General features: G+C 53.8%; 6 protein-coding genes across 6 annotated transcripts; 1 reads left to right on the plus strand and 5 right to left on the minus strand.

The window, feature by feature from the left end:
• Positions 1–656: 656 nt before the first annotated feature.
• Positions 657–2,747, minus strand: J4E87_003317 (uncharacterized protein; the record flags this gene model as incomplete). Its single annotated transcript, XM_049374946.1, has 2 exons — positions 657–1,745; positions 1,794–2,747. 2 exons carry the CDS (start codon positions 2,745–2,747, stop codon positions 657–659), a joined length of 2,043 nt encoding a protein of 680 aa, XP_049234868.1.
• A 3,989-nt stretch (positions 2,748–6,736) lies between these two features.
• J4E87_003318 (uncharacterized protein) lies at positions 6,737–8,228 on the minus strand (the record flags this gene model as incomplete). Its single annotated transcript, XM_049374947.1, has 3 exons — positions 6,737–6,916; positions 7,006–7,405; positions 7,453–8,228. The coding sequence occupies 3 exons, from the start codon at positions 8,226–8,228 to the stop codon at positions 6,737–6,739; spliced, it is 1,356 nt and encodes a 451-aa protein (XP_049234869.1).
• Positions 8,229–9,012: 784 nt separating this feature from the next.
• On the minus strand, positions 9,013–10,371 carry CIA1 (Cytosolic iron-sulfur protein assembly protein; the record flags this gene model as incomplete). The annotated part of the gene is made up of 1 exon (XM_049374948.1): positions 9,013–10,371. The coding sequence occupies one exon, from the start codon at positions 10,369–10,371 to the stop codon at positions 9,013–9,015; it is 1,359 nt and encodes a 452-aa protein (XP_049234870.1).
• Positions 10,372–10,891: 520 nt separating this feature from the next.
• J4E87_003320 (uncharacterized protein) lies at positions 10,892–13,452 on the minus strand (the record flags this gene model as incomplete). The annotated part of the gene is made up of 3 exons (XM_049374949.1): positions 10,892–12,613; positions 12,662–13,238; positions 13,289–13,452. 3 exons carry the CDS (start codon positions 13,450–13,452, stop codon positions 10,892–10,894), a joined length of 2,463 nt encoding a protein of 820 aa, XP_049234871.1.
• Positions 13,453–18,336: 4,884 nt separating this feature from the next.
• J4E87_003321 (uncharacterized protein) lies at positions 18,337–19,744 on the plus strand (the record flags this gene model as incomplete). Its single annotated transcript, XM_049374950.1, has 4 exons — positions 18,337–18,593; positions 18,648–18,896; positions 18,947–19,128; positions 19,176–19,744. 4 exons carry the CDS (start codon positions 18,337–18,339, stop codon positions 19,742–19,744), a joined length of 1,257 nt encoding a protein of 418 aa, XP_049234872.1.
• A 595-nt stretch (positions 19,745–20,339) lies between these two features.
• On the minus strand, positions 20,340–20,621 carry J4E87_003322 (uncharacterized protein; the record flags this gene model as incomplete). Its single annotated transcript, XM_049374951.1, has 2 exons — positions 20,340–20,511; positions 20,569–20,621. 2 exons carry the CDS (start codon positions 20,619–20,621, stop codon positions 20,340–20,342), a joined length of 225 nt encoding a protein of 74 aa, XP_049234873.1.
• Positions 20,622–21,370: the final 749 nt, after the last annotated feature.

A 21,370-nucleotide genomic window follows, 5' to 3' on the forward strand; every position in this document is an offset into this window, starting at 1 on the left:
ACCACCACGAACGTAGCAGGTGCCTCTCACCACTGCGGAAAGAAGCGACAAAGCCGATGACGCATCACCAGTAGATGAACATCAGTCCATGATAAGAATAGGGTCATATCTACCCAGGTATCAGTGTACGAAGCATATCCTGAACCGCTCACACCAGCGCTAACGACAAAGTCATCTCTGCTAGATATTGGCTTTCACGGTGACCAGCATTAAAAGTCGATGGTACCTAAATGCATGAAGTCGGTAGTACCATAGTGTAGTATCTGTGTCGTAGATTGCCACCACCAGTCGATAGCATACTCCAAGCCCAACCACCACATCACAGCACCAAACCAACAGGAACAACAACATACAAATATAACGTTCATTGACAATCTCTCTTCAATCATACTCCACTAATGCTACATCCTACTTGTTATCCCATCGCAAAGTATAACAAAAACCAACCAGACTTCAGAACTTTCTTGTGAACATTCTATTACAACGTATAGTGTTGCCGCAGCGCCGTGAGCATAAAGTGGTATCGTGAAAAGAGCAAAGAATATCCAGTTACGCCGAATGTAGATTGTCGTTCAGATGAAGCCTTTTGAACGCCAGGAAACCCGATGATAGAAAGAACAAGGAAGAGGGCATGTTGTACGTGTTGATGCGGGGTGTTATTGCGGAAGCGACTGATGACAGCCATGCGCCTCCTGCCCCTTATCCAGCTTCTCACCCGTCCGCATACTCGTAGGAACAGAAGCATCTTTCTCAGCATTCGAAGCCACTTGTCGCGACTGCGATTGTGTCTGCGAAACCTGATTCGACATCGCACTCGCATCAGTAGAAGCCGAGCGCTGCGACCCGTCTTCCTGAACATAAGCAATAGGTCCCCAAATGCGCCAGTGAAGCAGTATAATATGTGTAACCCGGTTGGCGAGATCAGTCAATTTCGCCGTCTCAGGATGTAAATGCGCAAAAGCAAACGTATCGGCGATGTTAGGTCGAGACAATGATGGGAGAGGCGGCATGGAAGGAGATATGGAGACGAGGGCGTTGAAGAGTTCGATGGGCGAGGATGTGCTGTGGCGGTCGACGTTGGCGAGGATCTGGGGGAGGAGCGACGCTTCGAGGCGGGATGCGTGCCAGGAAGATCTGCGCACGAATAGAGTGCGGAGGTGTTGGTTGGCTTCGGCCATGTGGTCGAAACTGCAGGAGGGGGTTTGGCCGGCGAGGTGCGAGGCCTGGCGGAGGATTTCTAGGGAGAGGGCTTCCGAGTTGAGCATCCATTGTTGGGGGCCGTGGCCTACGGCTTCGCCCATGATGGCGGAGAGGGCGGTGCGGAGTTGTTGACCGATAGCCAGCGTCATGGAACCTTGGTAGCCGAGTTGTCGGGCGAGATGTGTGTACATCTCCATGCATACCTCAAACATTACGAGATCGTCAACCTCAGCCTTGAGCGATGCTAGGCGATCGTGGTCTAGGAAGAAAGTATCGGGGAAGTCGCTCCGTCCGTCCCGGCCGAATGTGATCGCAGTGACTGCACGAGTGAAGACCTCTAGCTCGAAACATGGGCCAGCTCGGGGTCGTGGCGAGCACTGGGGGCCGAACTCATCAACGGCGTCTGTGAACCAGGTTTGTGCCGTGTTAATGTTGACCCTTGCCCTGCCGTGGACAAGTCTGTCGAGATGGTAGTGCTTCTCAAAGTTGACGCTGTCCTCGATCAAAAGGGTCTTCAGATTCCGGATCTGGTGGTTCGCGACGTCCTAGACCGAATTAGTTTAAGCACATATCGATAGGATGTCACGACTTACGAGTTTCATGGCCTCCAGAATGCCGAACAGCTTCCTCAGACCTTCTACGATCTTTTCGAGGTTGCGGTCCGCCTCGCCCAGTCTCGTGCAAGTGACCATCTCGTCGACTAGGATGTCGCGCATCGGCGCGCAGTGCTCCTTGAGTAGTTGCGCCATCCACTCCGACAACCGCCCCAGATCACAAACTCCTCGTTCGATAGCTTGCATCAGCATGGGAACGTCGAGATGCTCGTCCACTCTGGAATGGTCGCGATCGGGTACCAGGCTCTTGAGAACATCGCGGACGTTCTGGAACAATATCGGTATCCGCCGTTGAGCGTAAGGTGTGAAAGCTTCGACTTGAATCGGTGATAATGGTGGCGTGCCGTGGAACATGCGGTTGTATAGCACCAGTTCTGCGATCAACGCTCCCCAGTACTTGTCTGCTACTCTCTCCTTCTCTTGTCCCTTGACGCCATCGACGTTCGGTCTGAAGCTGAGGTCTCTGTCGAAGTTGACGTCATGCCGTAACTTGATGTTGGTGATGATGCTCTGAATGTCCAGCTCGCTCAACGATTGCTTGGTGACTGGCGGAAGGTCTAATGCTTCGAGGAAGTTCTCTGCCAGCTCCTCGCCAGACTGTTCCACTCCTGTCTCTCCGGGCATCATAACTCGTAGATATCCTGCGAGCTCTTCTGGGATGGTGGAGTGATAAAGTGATAACGTTCGTGCTGGACTTCCATCTGGTGATCTAACCTCGACAACCGCATGCCGTGGTCCTGACGCGGACTCTTCCATCTGTCCATCCAAGCACGTCGTAGAGCTGTGCCATGACGTGGAAGCGCTTCTGTCGTCGACATCCATGGCCGACCGTGAAGCAAATCCAGGTCCGAAAGAGGAAGCTGAGTTGACAGGCTTGGACGGCTGGGAACGCATCTCCTTCCGCCGACGGATGCTCCCGCAGTTCTGCTGCATGGTGGGCCGGGTTCTCATAAGATGACGTAGGTAGGGTGTACGACGGCGGTTGAAAGCGGGAAGGTGTCGAGCGCGCGAGTGTGCGTAATGGCGACGATGAAGCCTGGGGAAGCGAAGGCTCAAGAAAAGCGCATGGGGTTGCTACAAGCGCCAACTACCACTCGTTAGCTTACAAACTATCCAAGACAGAGCGGTTTGTAAGACACAAGCCAGAAACGTGTTCATAGGCTGTTTGACGCAGCGACGGGTGGCCGCTGGAACGAACGAGATAGCTCCCGAGTCAGACAAGCACGAAGACGCGGGATCGTGCTTAGCAAGTCGTACCTTTTTGCATGTGCCCTCGTTGGATACCAGATCAATAGGATCTCTTGTATGCCAGTCGAGGCTTATCTCATAGCAAGCAGGACACAGTGGTCATTCGCGATGATGACAAAAACAGAAGAGTGACGATGCGAAGCGTGAAGAGACGGCTTCGTAGGAAAACCACTTTGCTGCAAAAGCAAAGTGCAACAGCGCGGAACGAGCAAAAAAACAGAGAGACAGACAGGAAGGGGTACTACTGGATGGAGTAGTAGGGTAAGGCGTGCGAGTGCTGCAAGGTGACGCTGCGGAAATCAAACAACGTTTGTGTCGTTGTGGGTGGTTGTGCAAGGTCGGAGGCTGAGGTTAGGTGCGAGCGGGTGCCCTTGCATTCTTGTTTAAAAGACGGGCACAGACCTGTGACTACGTCGTGGATTATGCTCTGACCATATCTTAAATGTGCAATCCAATACTTTGGGACGTGGGAGGCGATCGCCACAGAACGACCGACGGCGTTAGGGCGTTCCGTAGGGGACCTCGGGCGTGTCTGGTGGGCGTGAAGCTGCAACGCGTGTCATCCCAGCGGCGACTGCACACCGCTAGTCAGCAGCGACAGCAATTAGCAGACCTCAGACGGTAAACGCGGAGCCGCAGTAGCGCTGTCTCGCTCGCCAGACACGGTATCCGACGATGTCGTGAGGGAGCAGAATGCAGCAGATGTGCAGGCCCAGCACGCCGAGACCGCGTGCAGCCACCCGTGATTGGCTGCAGCACCGGGGAGCGCATCACGGCCGCCTCACTTATTGAAAGTAGGGCGAGCATTTGGCATCCGCGCTGCTATCCGGGGGGATGAAAAGAAAATCCGGTCCCAGTCCTGTGTCGCTGTCCTCGACGCGACTGACCCAGTCTGACCGGACGCTGCATGCGCATACATCCATGGACCAGACGCGTCGCACGTCGTGTACAGCTTCTAGACATCTCACTGTGGGTCGACGTCAGGGCGAGTCACCGACGTCAGTCGTGTTCCTGGCCCCTTCGATGCCATCATGAGTCGTCCACAAGTGCGATCGTCGGACGTCCTGGCGTGCGGGCGCGGGATCCAAAGGCGACTGAAACGCAACCGCTTCATCTAGCAGCCTTGCCGCTCCGACAAACTGCCGAGAGCCCAAGGACCGACTCGTTCAGAAGACCTGTCCGGTTCGTGTGTCGCAGATCGTGATGGGCAAAAGCAGAGCAGCCTCTCATGGTATGACAGATAAGCGACGGCTGGTGACGGGCGGACAACGGAGGGGCTGCTAGTAAGGAGGGCCCTGGGTGTGGAGAGGGCTGGTCGTATATCACATCGCGGGTGTGAGGCGATCTATACCGCGTGCAGCGAGTCTGGGTGGGACCAAGAGCATCTAGAAAAACGGGAGCATGGAGGGCCCCATTTATCTATAATATAGTAGGGCTGGAGACGCCGGTGTGGTTCTGAGGCAGAACCGCGCCTGCTGCTGCGCTTAGGAAGTCGCGATGTCACACGATGCACTCTCGTTGGGTCGGACTAATTATCCACCTCGCCTGGCGCACGCTGAGTGGCTGTCGCTCTGATGGTCCAAGGACTTGAACATGTTCGCAGACGTCCTCCGCCCGTCATGTGGTGTTTTGTTGATAATGCAGGTCCCGACGTAAGCGCAGGGAAGGCTCGTTGGTATTGTAGTATCCTGGAAGATCATTTCGCCATCGTCAGGCACCACTCCAAAGTGCCGAACAGCCATCATGCCTCACTTCGACTCTACATCCCGGTCCAGTCACGTCGACACGTAAACCTCCCAAACCCCGCGTTGCGTTGCGATTATGAAGGGAAAAGTTTCTCAACAGCGACAACGTGTCGTCTTGCGTCAGCTTCACTACGACAACTCAGTGATTAGAAACGACGAAGCAAGCCACTTCATGGGGTATTCATGGGATATCCACGGACATGTTTCTCTTTGTGAGGGTATTCTTGCTCATCTTTGAAGAGTTTTCAGTTTGACAAAACATCGAGAAACTAGGTGTATTGCGATCATCCCCTCCCCAATGGACGACTCCAATAACGAGCACGATATACGATCACGCCATAGTCTGGATCAGATGGGCGTACTGTTCTCTCATGCGTGTCTGAAAAGCATCCCGCCATGATGACCGTTGCGAAACAAGACCATGCCCCAGATTTGAGTCAACGGCGCACACTTTTCCTTCGTCATCTCCCAAAACTTGCCACTTCAATGATCAGTGCGAGACAAGACTGAGCTCGGCATGAGTCAACGGCGCGTACCATACTATCCTTTGTTCGAGAATCTTCCCATATGTAGGATCTATCGTCCTAACCACCCCTAGACCTTTCCCGTCCTCTACCTCTCTGAATCTACCCGCCCTATCGCATCTCCCTCGTCCACTCCGCCTCATTTCTTCTCACTCCTCCCACCTGACAAATCTTCCATCACATCCCCCAAAACATCCAATCCACCTCACTCCACCCTCTCAAGACCCCCAACTACCGTATCTCCCCTTACTATACTGATCAACCCCCCTCTGATATCCTTCCCTCCTCCCCCTAACCCTCTCCTCCCTGACCCCCTCCCTCCCACACTGCCTACACCAGCTACACTCGCCCTCAACCCACATCGTCTGGCTCAACCTCGCGCCTACGGGACACGCTCGAATGGGGTTGAGTGAGCGGGCGTAGGGACACAGGCGGATGTAAGGGGATGAGGGGGCTGGAGGACAGGCGCAATGGGGGGAGGTTGTGAAGGTTATGATACACATCGATGTTGGTTGGACTTCAGAGTAGAGGTGAGGTGCTGGTTGGTCGATACACTGATACAGATAGTTGGTGGAGAAGTGATACCCGTGAAGTTGGTAGGTATGTCGATATATCGATACTCCTCAGTATTCCCACGTACAACTTCCTCAAATCCAGAACACCGTATCGACTGTGCTGTGCGTGATGACTCCTCCTTCTCCGTCCGTCCGTCCGTCGTAGATGAGATGGGAATTTGATCTTGGGGTAGCGTATGTCACTTTCACTCAAGACATGTACATATCTTCTCCATGTATACGTGATAGCATAGCAATCCATCTTCTTTCAACACTGCCTCAACGCTTTCAATCAAAGATACGCGAGACGAATGGTAAACTGGCCAACGATTGCCTAGTGTAACAAGCACAACACACGTTTGGCCAACGAGTTGTCGTTTGGCCTCAACAACGAAAGCGACAACGACAACGATGGCGACAGCAAAGCAGGCATTGCTACTTCGCCGTTCATCGCCATCATCGGCAGTATAGGTAGGCGCAGTCTCCAAGTATCGATCTGTTGTAGATCGGCATTTCAAGCTCTATCGCAAACTAGTATGAATCAGATAAAAATAGCAATAAGGTTCAGTAGCACAGAGCAAGCCATCGCAAAACGGAAGAAAGGAGGCTGAGCCAGTATTCCATAACAAGGAAAATAAGTATTATGATAATGTACGTTTTTCATCGTGCAACGGCTTTCCCACCTAGCCACGTATACACATTCCGTCGGTCGCACAAGCAGCCTAATCCACAGTATGTGCTTGCTTGCCTTGCTTGCGTGCTTGCTAGGTCCAAAGGAGAAATGGACAACATCGATCCGACCGTCGTTTGTTGCCGTCGAAACCCTAGTATAGGTACCGATTCACAGCATCCTAAGCCGCAGTATCCATAGCCGGCTCGCTCTTCGTCTGTTTACCCGTACGACCACGGGTGACTTCCTGCTGCTGCTCTCCTTTATGTTGTTGGGGACTCCTAGCTTCCTGTTCGTCGGAGCTGTCGTCGATGGGGGATTGCGGGCGGCTGTCGTTTAGGTTGCGGCGGGAGCGTGCCATCTGATCATGTTGTTAGTAAACCCATCCTCTCAATTCTTCTCATCCGCGTATTTGCGGTCATGCAGGGTTATGATATTGTGATAACGTACCCAAGACCTCACACCACCAATCAACCCCAAATTATACCCAGCCGCAAACTCGCTACTCTCCCTCGTATTATTCGCCCTCGGTATGTCCAGATGGCTCAATCGCGAAATCGCAGATGGAGAACGAGCAACGGTCGCTGCTTCCATGGTTTCCGCTTGCGACTGCTCGCGCGTGGGTGTGCGGGCAGGACTGGCAGGCCGGCTCGATTGCCAGAATTGGCGGAAGTCTTTGCTGAGTTCCTGGCCGGTTGTTGTCCAGTTTGCTTTGATGCTGTCGCGCAGCTCGGCCATGGTGCGCTTGACGTCGAGCTCGTTCTTCTTGAGCCAGGAGACGTTGAGTTCTTTGCGCGAGGTGCCGCGTTTGAGTTGGCGGTCGATGTATTGGTCGTAGTCGCGGACGATTCTGGGGTGTGTTAGTACAGGCAGGAGGAATTGAGTTGGTAGACTTACTTTGTGATGATACCTGTTGTGCTGAGACCCTCAGTTCTTTGGGTGACGAGGAACATGCCTCGCTCCTTGATCGGGCCGTAGATATCGTCGCCCTCGTCTGCGCCGTAGGGAAGGTCGTCGTGGGCGACGTAGTCAATGTTGTGCTTCAACAGGAACTCGGCGGTCACGATCCATGGGCAGTCCTCGATAACCTCGTCGACCCATTTGCAATGGCGCACACTCTCAGCACGCTCTCGCGCCGACAATACGGTGAGACCCTTGCGCTTATGTGTCTCCTTGTTGCCAGTAACGCCAACTATAAGCTGGACGTTGGGGAAGGCCGTCTTGGCCTGCTGCAGGGCGCGCATGTGGCCAATGTGGAAGAGGTCGAAAACACCGTCTGCGTATATCCTGACGGGGCGTCCCTCTGGCGGCGGGTTCGTCTTGTAGCCTACGGGGTCGACCAGGCCAGCTTTGGGCGGAGGCTCCATGCGCATGCTGCCAGCCTCACCACCCTCGCCGTGGTCGTCACCGGCGAGCGATGACGTGCGCCGGCTCTTCTTGCTCGCGCGCTCATCCTCGTCGGTATCCTCGTCGCCGTGGGCGCTCTTAACGCGGACCCGCTTGGTGGTGGTGCCATTAGCATCGGCCTGGCGTTCCTTCTTGGACGCGACGGCCTGGAGAACAGGGTCCTCGGCACCCTCGTCCGAGGCGTCGCGCGATGAGGGCTGCACAGCGTCCATGGCGTCTTTCTTGACCGAAGATACAGTGGTGGACCGCTTTCGTTTTGGCGGCATAGGCGTGGGGTCGAGGCAATTACGGACAATTACGCTGCACGTGCAAACTCAAAAACTATGTTGAGAGGGCGGAGTGGTCTGTAGGTGGGAGAGTAGGAGTAGGTAGGCGTCGGGTGCGCAATGCCCAGATATGGGGAACACGCGGGTGATAACGGTCGAGGTCGGGGGAATTATGCGCAAGCGCCAATTAGATGGGTGAGGAAGTGACGACGGCCTTGCATAGCATCGCAGACGCACACAGCAGAGACGGTGAGACAGTAGATAGACAGTGGATAGACGGTGACGGCGTGGCTAGTATAATGTTGGACACGCGTAGATTGCGTCTAGCTGCCGCTCCGTAAATTCTCGCGCTTCCTTGAATCCTGATCTGATCGGCACCTTGGCATGACGCCAGTCCGCCCAACGCTCCCTGCGCCACACGCTCTTGACGCGAGCGGACTGGTTGAGACCTTCAACATGGCCCACGTGTGGCATTTCCCATCCTGATTCCTCGCATTTGCATCATTCGCATGTGACAGGGGCCTGCCAACTCCAGACCTGAGAACGTGTCATGACGCGTTTACTCCTTAAGTATCACCACCAAAGGTCTACATTGGAGAAACGGCCAATCGCATATCCAATTGTTGAGGCCAACTCGCGCACTCTATTCATGTCGTAATCCCCATCATCAAAAACATAAACATACAAGGAGCAAAGCATTGAAGTCTGAGCATCGAAGGTCGGGATGCTGTGATGCATATATCTCATCTATTAGCATCAGTGTATACAGTCTTACACAGTAAACTCATGCGCTCGACGCATCCACCTCATCCAACACCCACACCCTAACCTCCCCATCATCCCCCGTCGTTAGCACAACCTCCTCCTCCTCACCCCTCCTCCCCTTGTCCGCCCTCTTCGCCCAACAAACATGATTAATCTCAAACACATCATGACCAGAGAACAATTCCGCAACAACCACCCACTCCGTCAATCCCCTTGACCCCCCTGCCTGCGCACCATCAACCTCCATCTTATCCCCCTCCATCTCCTCCACTCCATCCGACGCATTGCCCCTCCACCTCTCTTTATAAACAATAACCTTACCATCACTCCCCGCACTAACAATCATACCCGTCCTCCGACTCCAAGAAACAGAGTAGATAGCGCGTTCGTGAACCCGTGGCAGAACAGCGTCTTGAAACCACTCCTCGTCGATAGCCGCCGAGCGGATGATACTAGGCACGCCCGTCTTATTACTCGCGTTGTCATCCCCCTCTTTCGCTTTCCTGCGCCATATCCGCACCGTGCAGTCGTCTGAGCAAGTCGCGAGTCGCGGTCCCGATCGTTCCAACTCCGTGATATACTCCGATCGCTGCTGTTGTGACGCCTCCGATGTGTTGGATGTATCCTTCCTCCAGTCCCTCCCCGCCATCCCACTCCCCTCAAACTCCGCCCACCAAACCGTCTTCGCATGCCCATCAATCAACGCCACTTGAACCCAATCATCCGCATCCTCCTTGTACAACCGAACCGTATCATCGTAACTCGTGCTAACCAGTAAATCTTCCTCGGGGTGCCACGCCACGCTCTTGACATCGCCGTCATGTTCCTGCAACACAGCCACGGTTTCAAAGTTATCGTCTTCGAGCTCCTCCCATATCCACACGCTCTTGTCGCGGGAGCACGTTGCTAGGTATTGGCCAGAGGGACTCCACGCGAGGCATTTGATTTCGGATTCGTGGCCGTCGAGGATGCAGGAGAATTGGTAGTCGTCTGCTTCGTCGCGTTCGTTGTCGGAGTCGTCTTCCGCAGCGCCGATTCTTCTACCCGTAAAGTCCTCTTCGCGTCCTCCACCATTTACTTCCCTTCGCCATATCCCAGCGCTAGAATCAAAACTCCCAGTCGCCAACACACTCTGCCCTCGTGTATTAGGTTTCCATGATACAGTCCGCACGCTGCGCTTGTGCCCACCCGTTATAGAATGTAGGAGCGTGAAGGAGGTTAAGCTGTAGACGCGAACGCTGCGGTCGGAGCACGCGGTTGCGACGATGGGGAGGGAGGGGTGCGGCGCGGATTGCCAGGTCCGCGAGTTGGAGGGCGGTGTGAGGGTTGCGAGGGGGGTGAGTTTGTGGGTTGGTGTGGTGGTGGTGGGTGAGGACATTGTGGAGGGGCCGCCGTGGGCGGGCTGGTCGCGACGGGTGGATGACGATAGTGGCGGGTCGTTGGAGGTTCCAATGGGATCAGGATTGGATGTATGCTGTAAGAGGGCGTACACACTAGCTGATCTTTGGTAGTGGCTTGCAGCCGGAGTTGAGTCAATGTTTTTGGGGCAGTTCGCGCGTGGGGCATAGAAAGTTCAGATGAGCGTCATTCGCCAAGCCTCCCACGTTGCGGGCCGGCTTGCGTTATCGGACCCCCTTGCACATGTGCATCATTTTGTTCTTGTTCAGCTATACGTTCTTATTTCTTCATACATAATATACATATTACAAGCTTTACACTTTTCTGTCAAAGCTCTGAAGCATTTCCAGATCCCAAACGCCTTCCCATAGATCGTGAATGTCCCTCGTTGTGTCATCGCATATCATTATGAAGGGTATTCCAATGCCACAACCCCAACGCCAGAAATGCTGCAAAAGAAGGAATCGTTGAAAATACGCCATCCCACCGATGAACGTAGTCTACTTCCGGATACCATGGTAGCCTGGCGGGCGAATTGCGTGCGGGTCACGGAACGCTGTCGTAATCGACATGAGTCGGTCTGCCAGCGTCTGTTGCTCCGTCTCCGCCATACCAACATTTGCGCGAACACCGAGATCGTGTAGCTCTACATTCGCACCCGCCTTGGTTTCGTCCACATGGATGTTCTGGGTCGAGGTGACCATGATGCCTCCCCATGGATGCGATGAAGGCTCAGCTTGAGAATGCGTGGTGCAGTTGACCAGACCCTTCTCCGAGCACGTGTCTGCTTGCTGCCAGCTCAGCTCCGTTGAATTCGATCGCTTCGAGCGTAAACCGCGAGTCCATTTGCCGCCGCGGCTGCTGGGTGGCATCTTCGCGATGGAGGGTACGCGTCGGAGGCTGCTAAACTCCTTGTGGTTCTTCTGCGCCAGTATCGCGTGGTCGGCGCATCCTGGCTGGGACCTCAGGTACGTTTGGAAGAAGGAGAGTGGAATCGTCTTCAGTGTCAGGCTTTGCAACGACTGCACGTAAATTTCCTTGATGCCGCAGAAAGCAAAAAGCGTGGCCTGGCTGGACTCGGTCTGGCCGTGCATCATGTCAATCTGCTGCGATGAGAAAACTGAACGATGAAGAGTTTCTTCGGGACAGTCTTGCAGAAGTTCCATGATCCTGTTACGGAACTTATCGAGGAAAAGATCGTCCTCTGAGTCGGTCGCAGTCCGCTTGTTGATGCGCACCAAACAGTCGTCCAGACTGCAGCCGTTGAAGGTGGTGAGAATGTTCAGCTGCCGACTGTCCAGCTCATCGCTGCTCAGCTTCACCATCGGGATGCGGCCAGGTGTAGCTCTTGGCACAATGACGTCTAAGCCTCTCATGCCGGGCTTGGGCTGTACGAGGAAGGATCCAATGTACGTGCCTTTCTTGGGAAGCGATAGCTGCCTGTCACTGAAAGCCTGCAGGCGTCCAACGAGGTTCTCGAGGTCGTCGCGCGGTATCTGCAGGCTACGGGCCAGATGATCGCTGACCTGCTCGACGCTCGCGAATCCGTATCCAAGGTTGTGTAGTCGATGTGCCTCGGTGGTGTCGACCTTTCTTGTAAGTACAAGCATCTGCCCTCTTCCGAACAGGATAGGGTTGACAGCTCCAGCTTCCAGATCCTTTGTCGCTACGTCTGCAGCCACGATGGTCTTGTTACCGTAGTTGCCTGTCCAGATTGCGCGGTTCATCACCGTACCCGTTGTCAAGACCTCCTCATAAAGATTTCCAAGATTCTGCAGGCTCGTGTCGAGTGTCTGCGCAATCTCGTGCGCTGTGACGCAGAACAGCTCCCGGAATGTAGCCGAGTAGCTTATGTCGTCATCGGCCTCCAGAGACGATCGGCTGTTGCTTCCGTGAGTAGGCGCTTGGAGGTATCCTGTCGCTTGTAGATGCTCTCGCATCGTCGGGATGAGATCGGAAATGCCGGTCCAGTTGCGCGATACCCTGAAGATCCACTGGAACACAGGATGCGATGTGTTGAATTCGTCGTCAAATGTTCTTTGGTGGAACTGGTGGGTGATTGTCTGACATGGCATCAGTCCGCTTTGACTGACGAGCAGTCTTCCTTCGGAGTCGAACGTGGCGATGGCAAGAACGACCTGTTGAGCTCTGTTCTTTTCCAATCGACGTTGACGCTGCTTGATGAAGCCGAGAAGGAAGCATACAGCACACGCACTCAGGCACTGATACACAGTTAGCAATGCGCGAGGCTCGTAAATTGGGTGACTTACTAGGCAAAGAGAGATGATGAGGTTTGTGTTTCTTTCTTGACCAGGCCCATCGTGGTAGCCGCGGATCTCATACCAGGTTCCAGCTGCCGCAGTCCAGTGCATGCCGCACACGGCCAAAGCGAGTACGACGGCCACAATGATTCGTCGCCAGACGTTGTTCATCCAATGCTTGTTCCAGTGGAAGAAGAGACTGAACGAGATGAGACAAGCTCCTACAGCGATTGATGCGGCTCCAACGACGTGTGGCCAGCTTAGGATGATCCGGTAGTTGGTCGTGCCGTTGTTTCCCAGGTAATGCATCTCTGTTACAGCCGCTCCTCCACAGACACCGCACACGCCCAGTGATGCGAACCGAACGAGGGATCCTTTGCTTCCTTTGTAGAACTTATCCGCAGCCGATAGTCCCAAGAACATGACGACCACCGGTAGAACAGCCGATACAGCGGTGTAAGTCGAACTGTAGTAGAGTTGGATCTCTTCTTCTCCGTCACCGAGCACGATTGCCCTGTTGCCGACGAAATGCATACACCAGATAGCCACCAGTCCGAACGAAACTGCGCAGCCTCCTACTTGTACCCTAAAATGGTGTTAGTGGTTGTCGTACAGCAATGTAAGCTCCGAACATACCACGACCGCCATCCTGCTCCTGAAACTCGCCGATGTAGTAGCTCTACAGTCGTGAAAGCACCGATTAGGCTGACGATGTATGAGCCCACAATGAGTGCAGGAAGAAAAGATATAGCGGGTCTGCTCCCCAGCGGGTACTTGGTCTCGATGTCTGGGTTCAACATTACGAAGCAGTTGTTGATTTAGTGTGTTGAGATGTGTCGTACTCTCGTGAGGCTGATAATGCGCCTTACGTGCACTTCCTCAGCTGTGAAAGCTGCACTCTGTCAGTTGGTCATGTTTGTTGCATTGATGAACGAGAGAGGTTACTCATCACTTACGTTTACAGAAGAGGAGTGAAGTGAGATGGAGTCAGCAGAGCGGAACCGCACCAGTATAATCGCCCTGGATGTGTTTCTTGGATGAAGCTCGTCACAGTCAAGTGGTTTGCATCATACACCGCAGATCGACGCAGGAAGGCGCTTTCGGTGTTTCGTTTTGAGGATCCAAGTAAGGAGGTGACCAGCGTCTTGTAAGCTAACGTCTCTTCGGGGTCCAATCGCGCGTATGCGGAGAGATGTGTATATGTAGGTTCTCCTCGCAGCAGTCAAAACTTAGAAGTCGATCGGAGGGGTAGCCGCTGAAAAGAGGGTTCTGCGCGTTTGTACCTGAACTCGCGCCGGTGGGTAGTGTCCCCTTCTAGACGTCCGCTGAAGTGGAGGACATAGTTTGCGCCTGATTAGTCTGGTGCGGGAGGCATGACAGCGACACCCCGTCGCACGAAGTCTCCACACTCGTCTGCTGGGACCGATCACATAGCTCCGCCCTCTCCATGCCGAGATGCCCATGGCGCCAATCCAGTTTTCCACGCCACAGCTCTGGCCCCTTCATGCAAACGACCTTGATACGGCTTGGGCCTATTAGCCTAGGTGTAGTGGCTTCGCGGCGTGGCCTCGAGTAATTTCAAAGTTCACGAATCCCGTTCGGCCTGACCTTCTAGCCACTCGCGCAGCGAACGCGGCCCGCTAGTCATGCATCTGTCCCCAACAGGCCGTGGTCTCCTGCTGTGTTACAAATGTGGCTGATGGATCTCCGAAGGACCGTGCTTTCCCTACGAATACGTGCGAGCGTAGAATTCGTGAGCGGGATGTGAATTGCAAGCGACATACAATGACCGCGGAGACTGCACGGCCAGAAGCGAGTGTCATGCGGCCTAGAATGGGGCCCGATGTCATCGTGAAGCTAGCGTGCAGACTCAAGTCTGGTACCTTGGCCGACTGATCCCGGGTATTAAGACATATGGTACGGGTGGTAATTTGAGTTCATTCAGAACGCCAACACGGCAACGAAGGCGTCTCCGCGGGGAGGAAGCTGACGCTGATGAAGCGTGATCTGGCCAGGATGGGCATGTCGCACACGCTCTGGGCGTGTTCCGCACATCCAGAGCATCGGTACAACAATCACTAACTGACTGAAACATCGTCGGTCTCCACCATGATGTAGGTGATAGATCTTTGCAATGCACTTTCTCGAATCGAAGCGCCCTGTCGTTCCAATGATTCTGCGCAAGCGACGAACGCCGCGCTCCAAGGCCTCGATTGCAGGAACTGCCGTGCCGTGTATATCAAAGAGGACTATACCATTAGCATGACAACAGCCAGCCATGTTCAAACCCAGGAGGCGGCTGCGAAATGCAAAGCTTTCAACCCGATGGCCCGTTCGAGTGGTAGACTCGGAAGAGCCGACTTGACATGTGTCGCCATGCTCGCAAACCTGCCGTTGGTACGACGGCACATAACAGTAGTGAGGTGGAGACTGAGCGTGCTTTCCTCCGATCGCAGATTCTCAGGACGTGGCACGGCCTGTGCCCGATAGCCGAAATTGATCACCTCCCGTGCAGCTGGTGGGGCGCGAATCACGTTCAGAGAAGAGGTCGACTTTGGAGAGCGTACGACAGCTGCAGAACAATGTCATGCCGTCTCGCAGCTCTCGCAGGAATGTTACACGAAGAGCCGCTGACGTCCGACATACAGCAGCCGCTTTCGTTTTGCCGGCTGCTGAGTATGTGGTAACTTTCGTGAGTGTTTGCATTCCGAAACAAAACTTGGTTCGCTTAGTGCAACCTCGGCAGTGGAGAACGCGAATCATTGGACATCGGCGACGTTGAGTGACAGGAAAGTTTGGGCGGACCTGTTTACGCCACGCGGTTCACTCCGGAAATACGAACAAGACCAGTCTGTCTGGTGCAGAAGGGTTCTGGTAGTCGAAGTTTCTTTGAGTCCGCGCCACGGCAGTTGGATCGGAGTTGAGCAATCGTTCTGTGGAGGCGCACGCCGTCAGGGACCAACTCGAGATGTACAGGTCCTTTTCCTGTTGAGTGCAGGACCTGTAGGATGATGTGCAGCTTTAGCCACCAGCCAAGCAATCCTAGAGTGCAGGAGGACTCCGGAGTAAGGAAGGCCGTCTATGTACACGATTCATGCTTCGTGTTGCGAGGTTGTGGCGGTTTCTTCGAAGGGCGTTCCTGGAAGCCGTGATCTACCTACACGTGCATCACCCCATTGCTGACTCGATGGATGGTCGACGATAGGCCCATGGGGTGATTGTTCCCAAAGTCGACCCATATGCTATCGTAGAACCGGTGGCAGAATGCAGGAACGCAGGGTAGTTCCGTGAGGCTCAATAACAGAGCCGACTATGAAAAGCCACAATCAGAGTAACCGGATATAAATATCTTCGGAGCCATACCAACGACCACGTGATGCTGCCCTTCCTCAATGAAACGGGTGTTAGCTCGCTTCGGCCGAAAATCTGTACAGCCGAAACTCTATCCTGTAACAACGATGCTAGTGAGCTGAAGTCCAGGTGCGACCCCTTTGTGTCTAAGAGACTAGCAGCAGATCCTCGGTATAATCAACGTCACCTTCAGCTGACATTTGATGTAAAGATTCTTGCTCGGCGTTCGCCTGCTGTTGCGACGGATGTTGTAAAGCCTGAGATGACGAGGTACCCGACTGCTGAACGTAAATGTTAGGTGTAAAGAGTGGATATGTAGCTGGACTGCCAGGCGTATGAAGCTGTTCATTTGTTAGACACGCTGTGGCCGATGTTGCATTTGGGGAATGCGAGTCGAGGAGCAGGTCGTCATCATCGCCAACATCGGAGAGCAAGCCTGGGCTGTCAAGAGATAGCCCTTGTTGTTGGGTCGCTTGGGGACCCGCTGTCAATGCCGACTCATCCTCGAAACACTCGTGCAGGCCGTCAGTCTGGAATGATGTAGGGGGCTGAGTATGCTGCCAGGCTTGTTCCTCATCCGCGAGCATGTTGTCAGAGTCTGGCTGGGCTTGTTGAACAATAGACGCCACACATGCTTTGATCGGGGCCATGGGCTTCTCCATAAGACTTCTTTGGGACTGTAACCATAAATGCCTTGCGATAGCTGATTCAGCTTCAGCGGCCTCATGGTCAGCGTCAGTCAGTGTGGGATCTAAGCGACCTGGCGAGGCTTGCCGCGCAACCGTCTTCAAGTCCTTTATCTTGTCTCTTAACGAGGTGGATGCTGCCTTTACACCCCCGATTCGGCGGATGGAACAAGCGATGGTAGGTAGGAGATGAGCTCTTTGGGACAATGCCTGCTTATGAGTTAGCACTGTACATAGGATGAGAAACATCTTTCTCTCACGACTATGTATCCGGTCTTCCATATCGCAGGAGCAACATCGGCTAACCCTAGGCGGAAAGTGCTCGCTTTGGCCTTCAGTCCAATCGGGGCCTTGCTGAGAGTACCAGAAATCGACAAACGCAACGCTCCATCGACCATGCTGGCCATCTCTATCTGTTCTGGCAATTTAGAATCCGTGCGGGACTTTCGCCGCACCGAAGAATCGTTTGCCGGTCGATTGCGCCTTCGTTTCGATGTTTCGGCCTGTTCAAGTGATACTGATTGAGTCGATATCACACCCTCTGTAGCTGGTCGTTTTCGTTTCCTGTGCGCAGAAGCCCTCGGAGCAGTTGACGTGCGGTTAATGTGTCCAGCAGGCGATAAGTCCTCGAGTTCAATCTCGTACAGAAGTGCATCAGAGTCCTCTTCTTCTAGAGTCGCTACTTTTCGCTCACCCGGGGATGAAGTCGTTCGTTTCACTGCGAGCCTCCTACGCGGGCTTGCTTCCAGAATGTCCATGCAAATGCGTATGGACAGGAGTGAGACTGACGCGATTCCCTTGGGCGGTTGAATGTCTACCGCTGGAACATCCGAGAAGAGTCGGTGACGCTTCTTTCCTTCTTGCATGCTCGTGACTGAGGAGTGGTTGATGTCCAGACGTATTGTCCCGGGGTCCATTGCGATATCTGTTCGATGCGTTGGCTCCAACGTCAACTGATCCCAGACCTACGTTTTGTCAATATCATTCCCAAACAAGAGCGAGTATATTTACTGGCGCATCAAGAACCGCATTTGCGAGGTCTTGCAACTGCTTGTCAGGCAAAAGCTCATTACGTAGACTGAGCGTCATGTCAATGTGCATGTCATGTCCACGGCTCACCCATACAGCACCCGACGTCAACGCGTCTAGATATTCGGCTGATGTTAGCTGCTGGAGGTAAGTTGCATCCTGTTTTGGTGAGATGGTGATCAATGTTCTGAGCCAAAGCTCGTGATCAGTGGCAGGCGAGCTGAGGACTGCGCGCCCGAGCTCAATTGATCTCGACATTATCGTCCAACCAGACTCCGGTCTGTGGAGGAGGCGAAGGTAGCGACATTGGCATTGCAGAGATTGGTGGAGCGACGGGTTCTGAGATTGTGATGTATCGTTATCGGTGCCAAGGGATGGGTTCGGCAAGCACCCTGAGGGTTGTTGCTTCCTCGCGGGCTCGCGGGTCCTGCAACCTCCACCTCGCGTCGCAACATGAGGAGCCTCACCACCAACGCGCTTCAGCGCGTCAGTCAAGCTGCATTGCCCCAAAACGCCATTTGCAGGTCTCCGGTAGCAGTCGCGGGCTCAATTGGTCGAAGACATCTTCATTGCAGCCCCTCGCGACGCACCGATGGCGTATTTCGAGAGCTCACGTCGATGCGCGTGCGCACCCCATGGATAGAAGCCTTGCGCCAACAGCAGTCAGAGGGGAAACAACCTACGGAGCCTTCAGGAAAGCCTGAAATACCCAAAGATCGCAAGCTGACAGGGAAACGTATGAGCGAGAGCTACCATTCGGTTGTACTCCCGCTGGCTCAGGACCCATGGATCCTCGACACATATCTTAACGCCTCAGGGCATATACGGCTCGGAACCATCTTCATGGATCTCGATGCTCTCTCTGGCATCATTGCGTAAGCGTTCAACAGCTACGCGTAGTAGCTGACCTGGTCTGAATGCTGCAACAGGTACAAGCATACCGGAGACGACGTGACTACTGTTACGGCTAGCTGCGACCGCATTACCATTCACTCCCCACTGACGGAGATATGTGATCTAGAACTATCTGGCCGCGTGACCTATGCGACTGGCAGAAGCAGTCTGGAGATCACGATGCAGGTTGCCAAAGCACCCAAGAAGGGCGAGCAGGCCAAAGACGAGGATGTCTTGATCAACTGCACCTTCACCATGGTCTCTTTAGATCCAGGCACCAAGAAGTAAAGATCAATATAGTGGGTAAGCATCCCGGCAGCTAACTGATCTCTAGGCCCGTAAACGTCAACCCTCTAATCGTCGAGACGCCCGAAGAGAAACGCCTGTATGCTCTAGGCGAGCGTAACTCGAAAGTGCGAAAGGAGCGCCGAGATACCTCTTTGCTAAAGCATACGCCGAACGACCTCGAAAGCGACCTCATACATGCCTTCTGGCAAAAGCAGTTGCAGTATCATGGTCAGTCCTATCGTTACCACTACTCGTCACCCAACTAACAATCGCAGACCCCTACGATGACTTACGCAAACCCGATAACGTTGTCTTTATGGATGCGACGCGTCTCCAGACCGCTACAATCATGCAACCGCAATACCGCAATCGCCATCACTTCATGATCTTCGGTGGCTTCCTCCTCAAGCAGACCTTCGAACTCGCTTTCACTGCTGCCGCAGCCTTCGCACACGCGCGCCCGACCTTCGTCTCCCTCGATCCTTCCACCTTCCAAAACCCAGTGCCTGTAGGCAGCATACTATACCTCACGGCTACAGTCGTATACACAGACCCGCCGCTGATCGGCGCGCCGGACGAAAAGGTCGACGATCAAGCCGAATATACACGAGTGCAGATTAGGATTGACTCAAAGGTGCGGGATGTGGAGCATGGCCACAGCAAGCCGACAGGGCAGTTCAACTACACGTTCACAGTACCGAAGAACATTAGGGTCATGCCAAGGACCTACCAGGAGTTCATGATGTATATTGACGCAAGGAGGCGAGCTGAGCAGGTTAAGCGGACACTGGAGGAAGGATACGGTGTCAGCCCGAAGACGGCAGAAGATAGTCTGACAGAGTAAGGCCGCGATGGCATACATCACACGCAGGAATAAGCGGAAGTCTGGGTCAATGCTATACAGCATGCGATCAGCAGTATATGCTGTAAATAAGCTTATACAAACAGTATCCAACAAGTTGACCAAAGTCTCCCATAATCCCGAACGCCTACTCCAAAACATCCCATCTCGAACAAGGCCTAGAAACCGGTGAATGCGCCTGCGTGCGCCGATAAGCCAAATCATGTAATGAAAAGGTATAGCGCGTCCAACACTGGCCTCAAACGTGGAAAGGAAAGTACCGCGTGGGATTGATGCTGCATGCAGCATGCACGAGGCTGACGGTACAGGACGTGCATCAACAAGGCGGTGAGCCTCATCCGACCAATAACTCGAAACGCGCACGCGTGCCATCACAACGCTACGCGCAGGACGGACACAACGTGTAAATCGCCCTACAGGACAAGTCAGCTCCTTGCCATGTGCTATCGGACGTGTAATCCGGCTCCGCGCATCCACTCCACTCCACTGGGGACACTCACCCTGCATAGCCGCTTGTCTTCCCCGTAAGCCGAAAGGAAAAATGAAGCGCATCCATCCAATCTTCCCGAGGTCCCATCTACAGTTCATCCAACTCAAACTCCAACGCCACATCTTCCGAACAATCAGTGCAGTAGTAATTCGAGAAACCGCCGCATTCGATCTTCATCTTCGAACACATGTCGATGGACCAGGCGTCGTAGGAGTAGCCCGAGAGGAGGCGCGAGGAGCAGACTTCGATGCTGTTGGCCCTGCGTGAGGTGTTAGTTGGGGCTTGGGACGGGGAAGGAATCAAGTGAAGGGCGTACCAGATGTAGTAGTCGTGGTTACAGTAATACCACGAGTATGTGTATGAGCACATCTTGAATTTAACACCAGATTGTTCGTGGGAATAGGCTGGATAGGTGTTTGTGCTTGGGTATGCTTGCTGACGAAACGATGGCTGTCTGGATAGTCTTGTTCTGTGTAACGATGCTATACATATACACGTTAGCTGACCGCTTCTTCCCCTGTAGATCTCCCTTGCGTTCGTGGGTTGTGCTTCCGCGGAACATGGAGTGTGGATTCTAGACCCTGCGTTGTAGTCGTGGCTCCAACGGAGCTGTATGCAAGATCTATTGTTTACTTGGTACTCACCTTTTGGTGTGTTACTTGCAAAAAGGAAATTCCGATTGTAGGTCTTGGAGATGTGCTCGTACCTTCTTGGTATCGTTTTACTTCAAGTCCACGCTGATGCTGTCCAAAATAGCTTCCATTCAGAGTATGATAGGTCAAAAGAGCTCTCGAAGGATATCACCGCGTCTTTATGCTCATCACTTCTGACTCTTACCAGGAGCTTGGGCCGACGGCTCAGTGCAGATACGCCGATATGCTTCATGGCAGTCCCCCGGATTAGCTGATAAGACGAGGCGAGGCGGTGCTTTCCAACCAATCCGACCAACCACACGTTCGTGTCATCCAAGATGGGAAGCCGAGCCGGGGGATAGATCCATGGCCCATGCTCGAGGTTCGGCTATTCTGAGGTCGCGTGGAGAAGGCGGTGGAGGTTCAAGCATGTCAGATCGCTGTGGTGCTCAGCTCTGGGCCTGCTTCTGGTATCGATATGGGGGT

The sequence above is a fragment of the Alternaria ethzedia genome (genome assembly GCF_023757985.1).
Source record: "Alternaria ethzedia strain BMP 0044 chromosome Unknown scaffold_6, whole genome shotgun sequence".
Lineage (NCBI taxonomy): Eukaryota > Fungi > Ascomycota > Dothideomycetes > Pleosporales > Pleosporaceae > Alternaria > Alternaria ethzedia.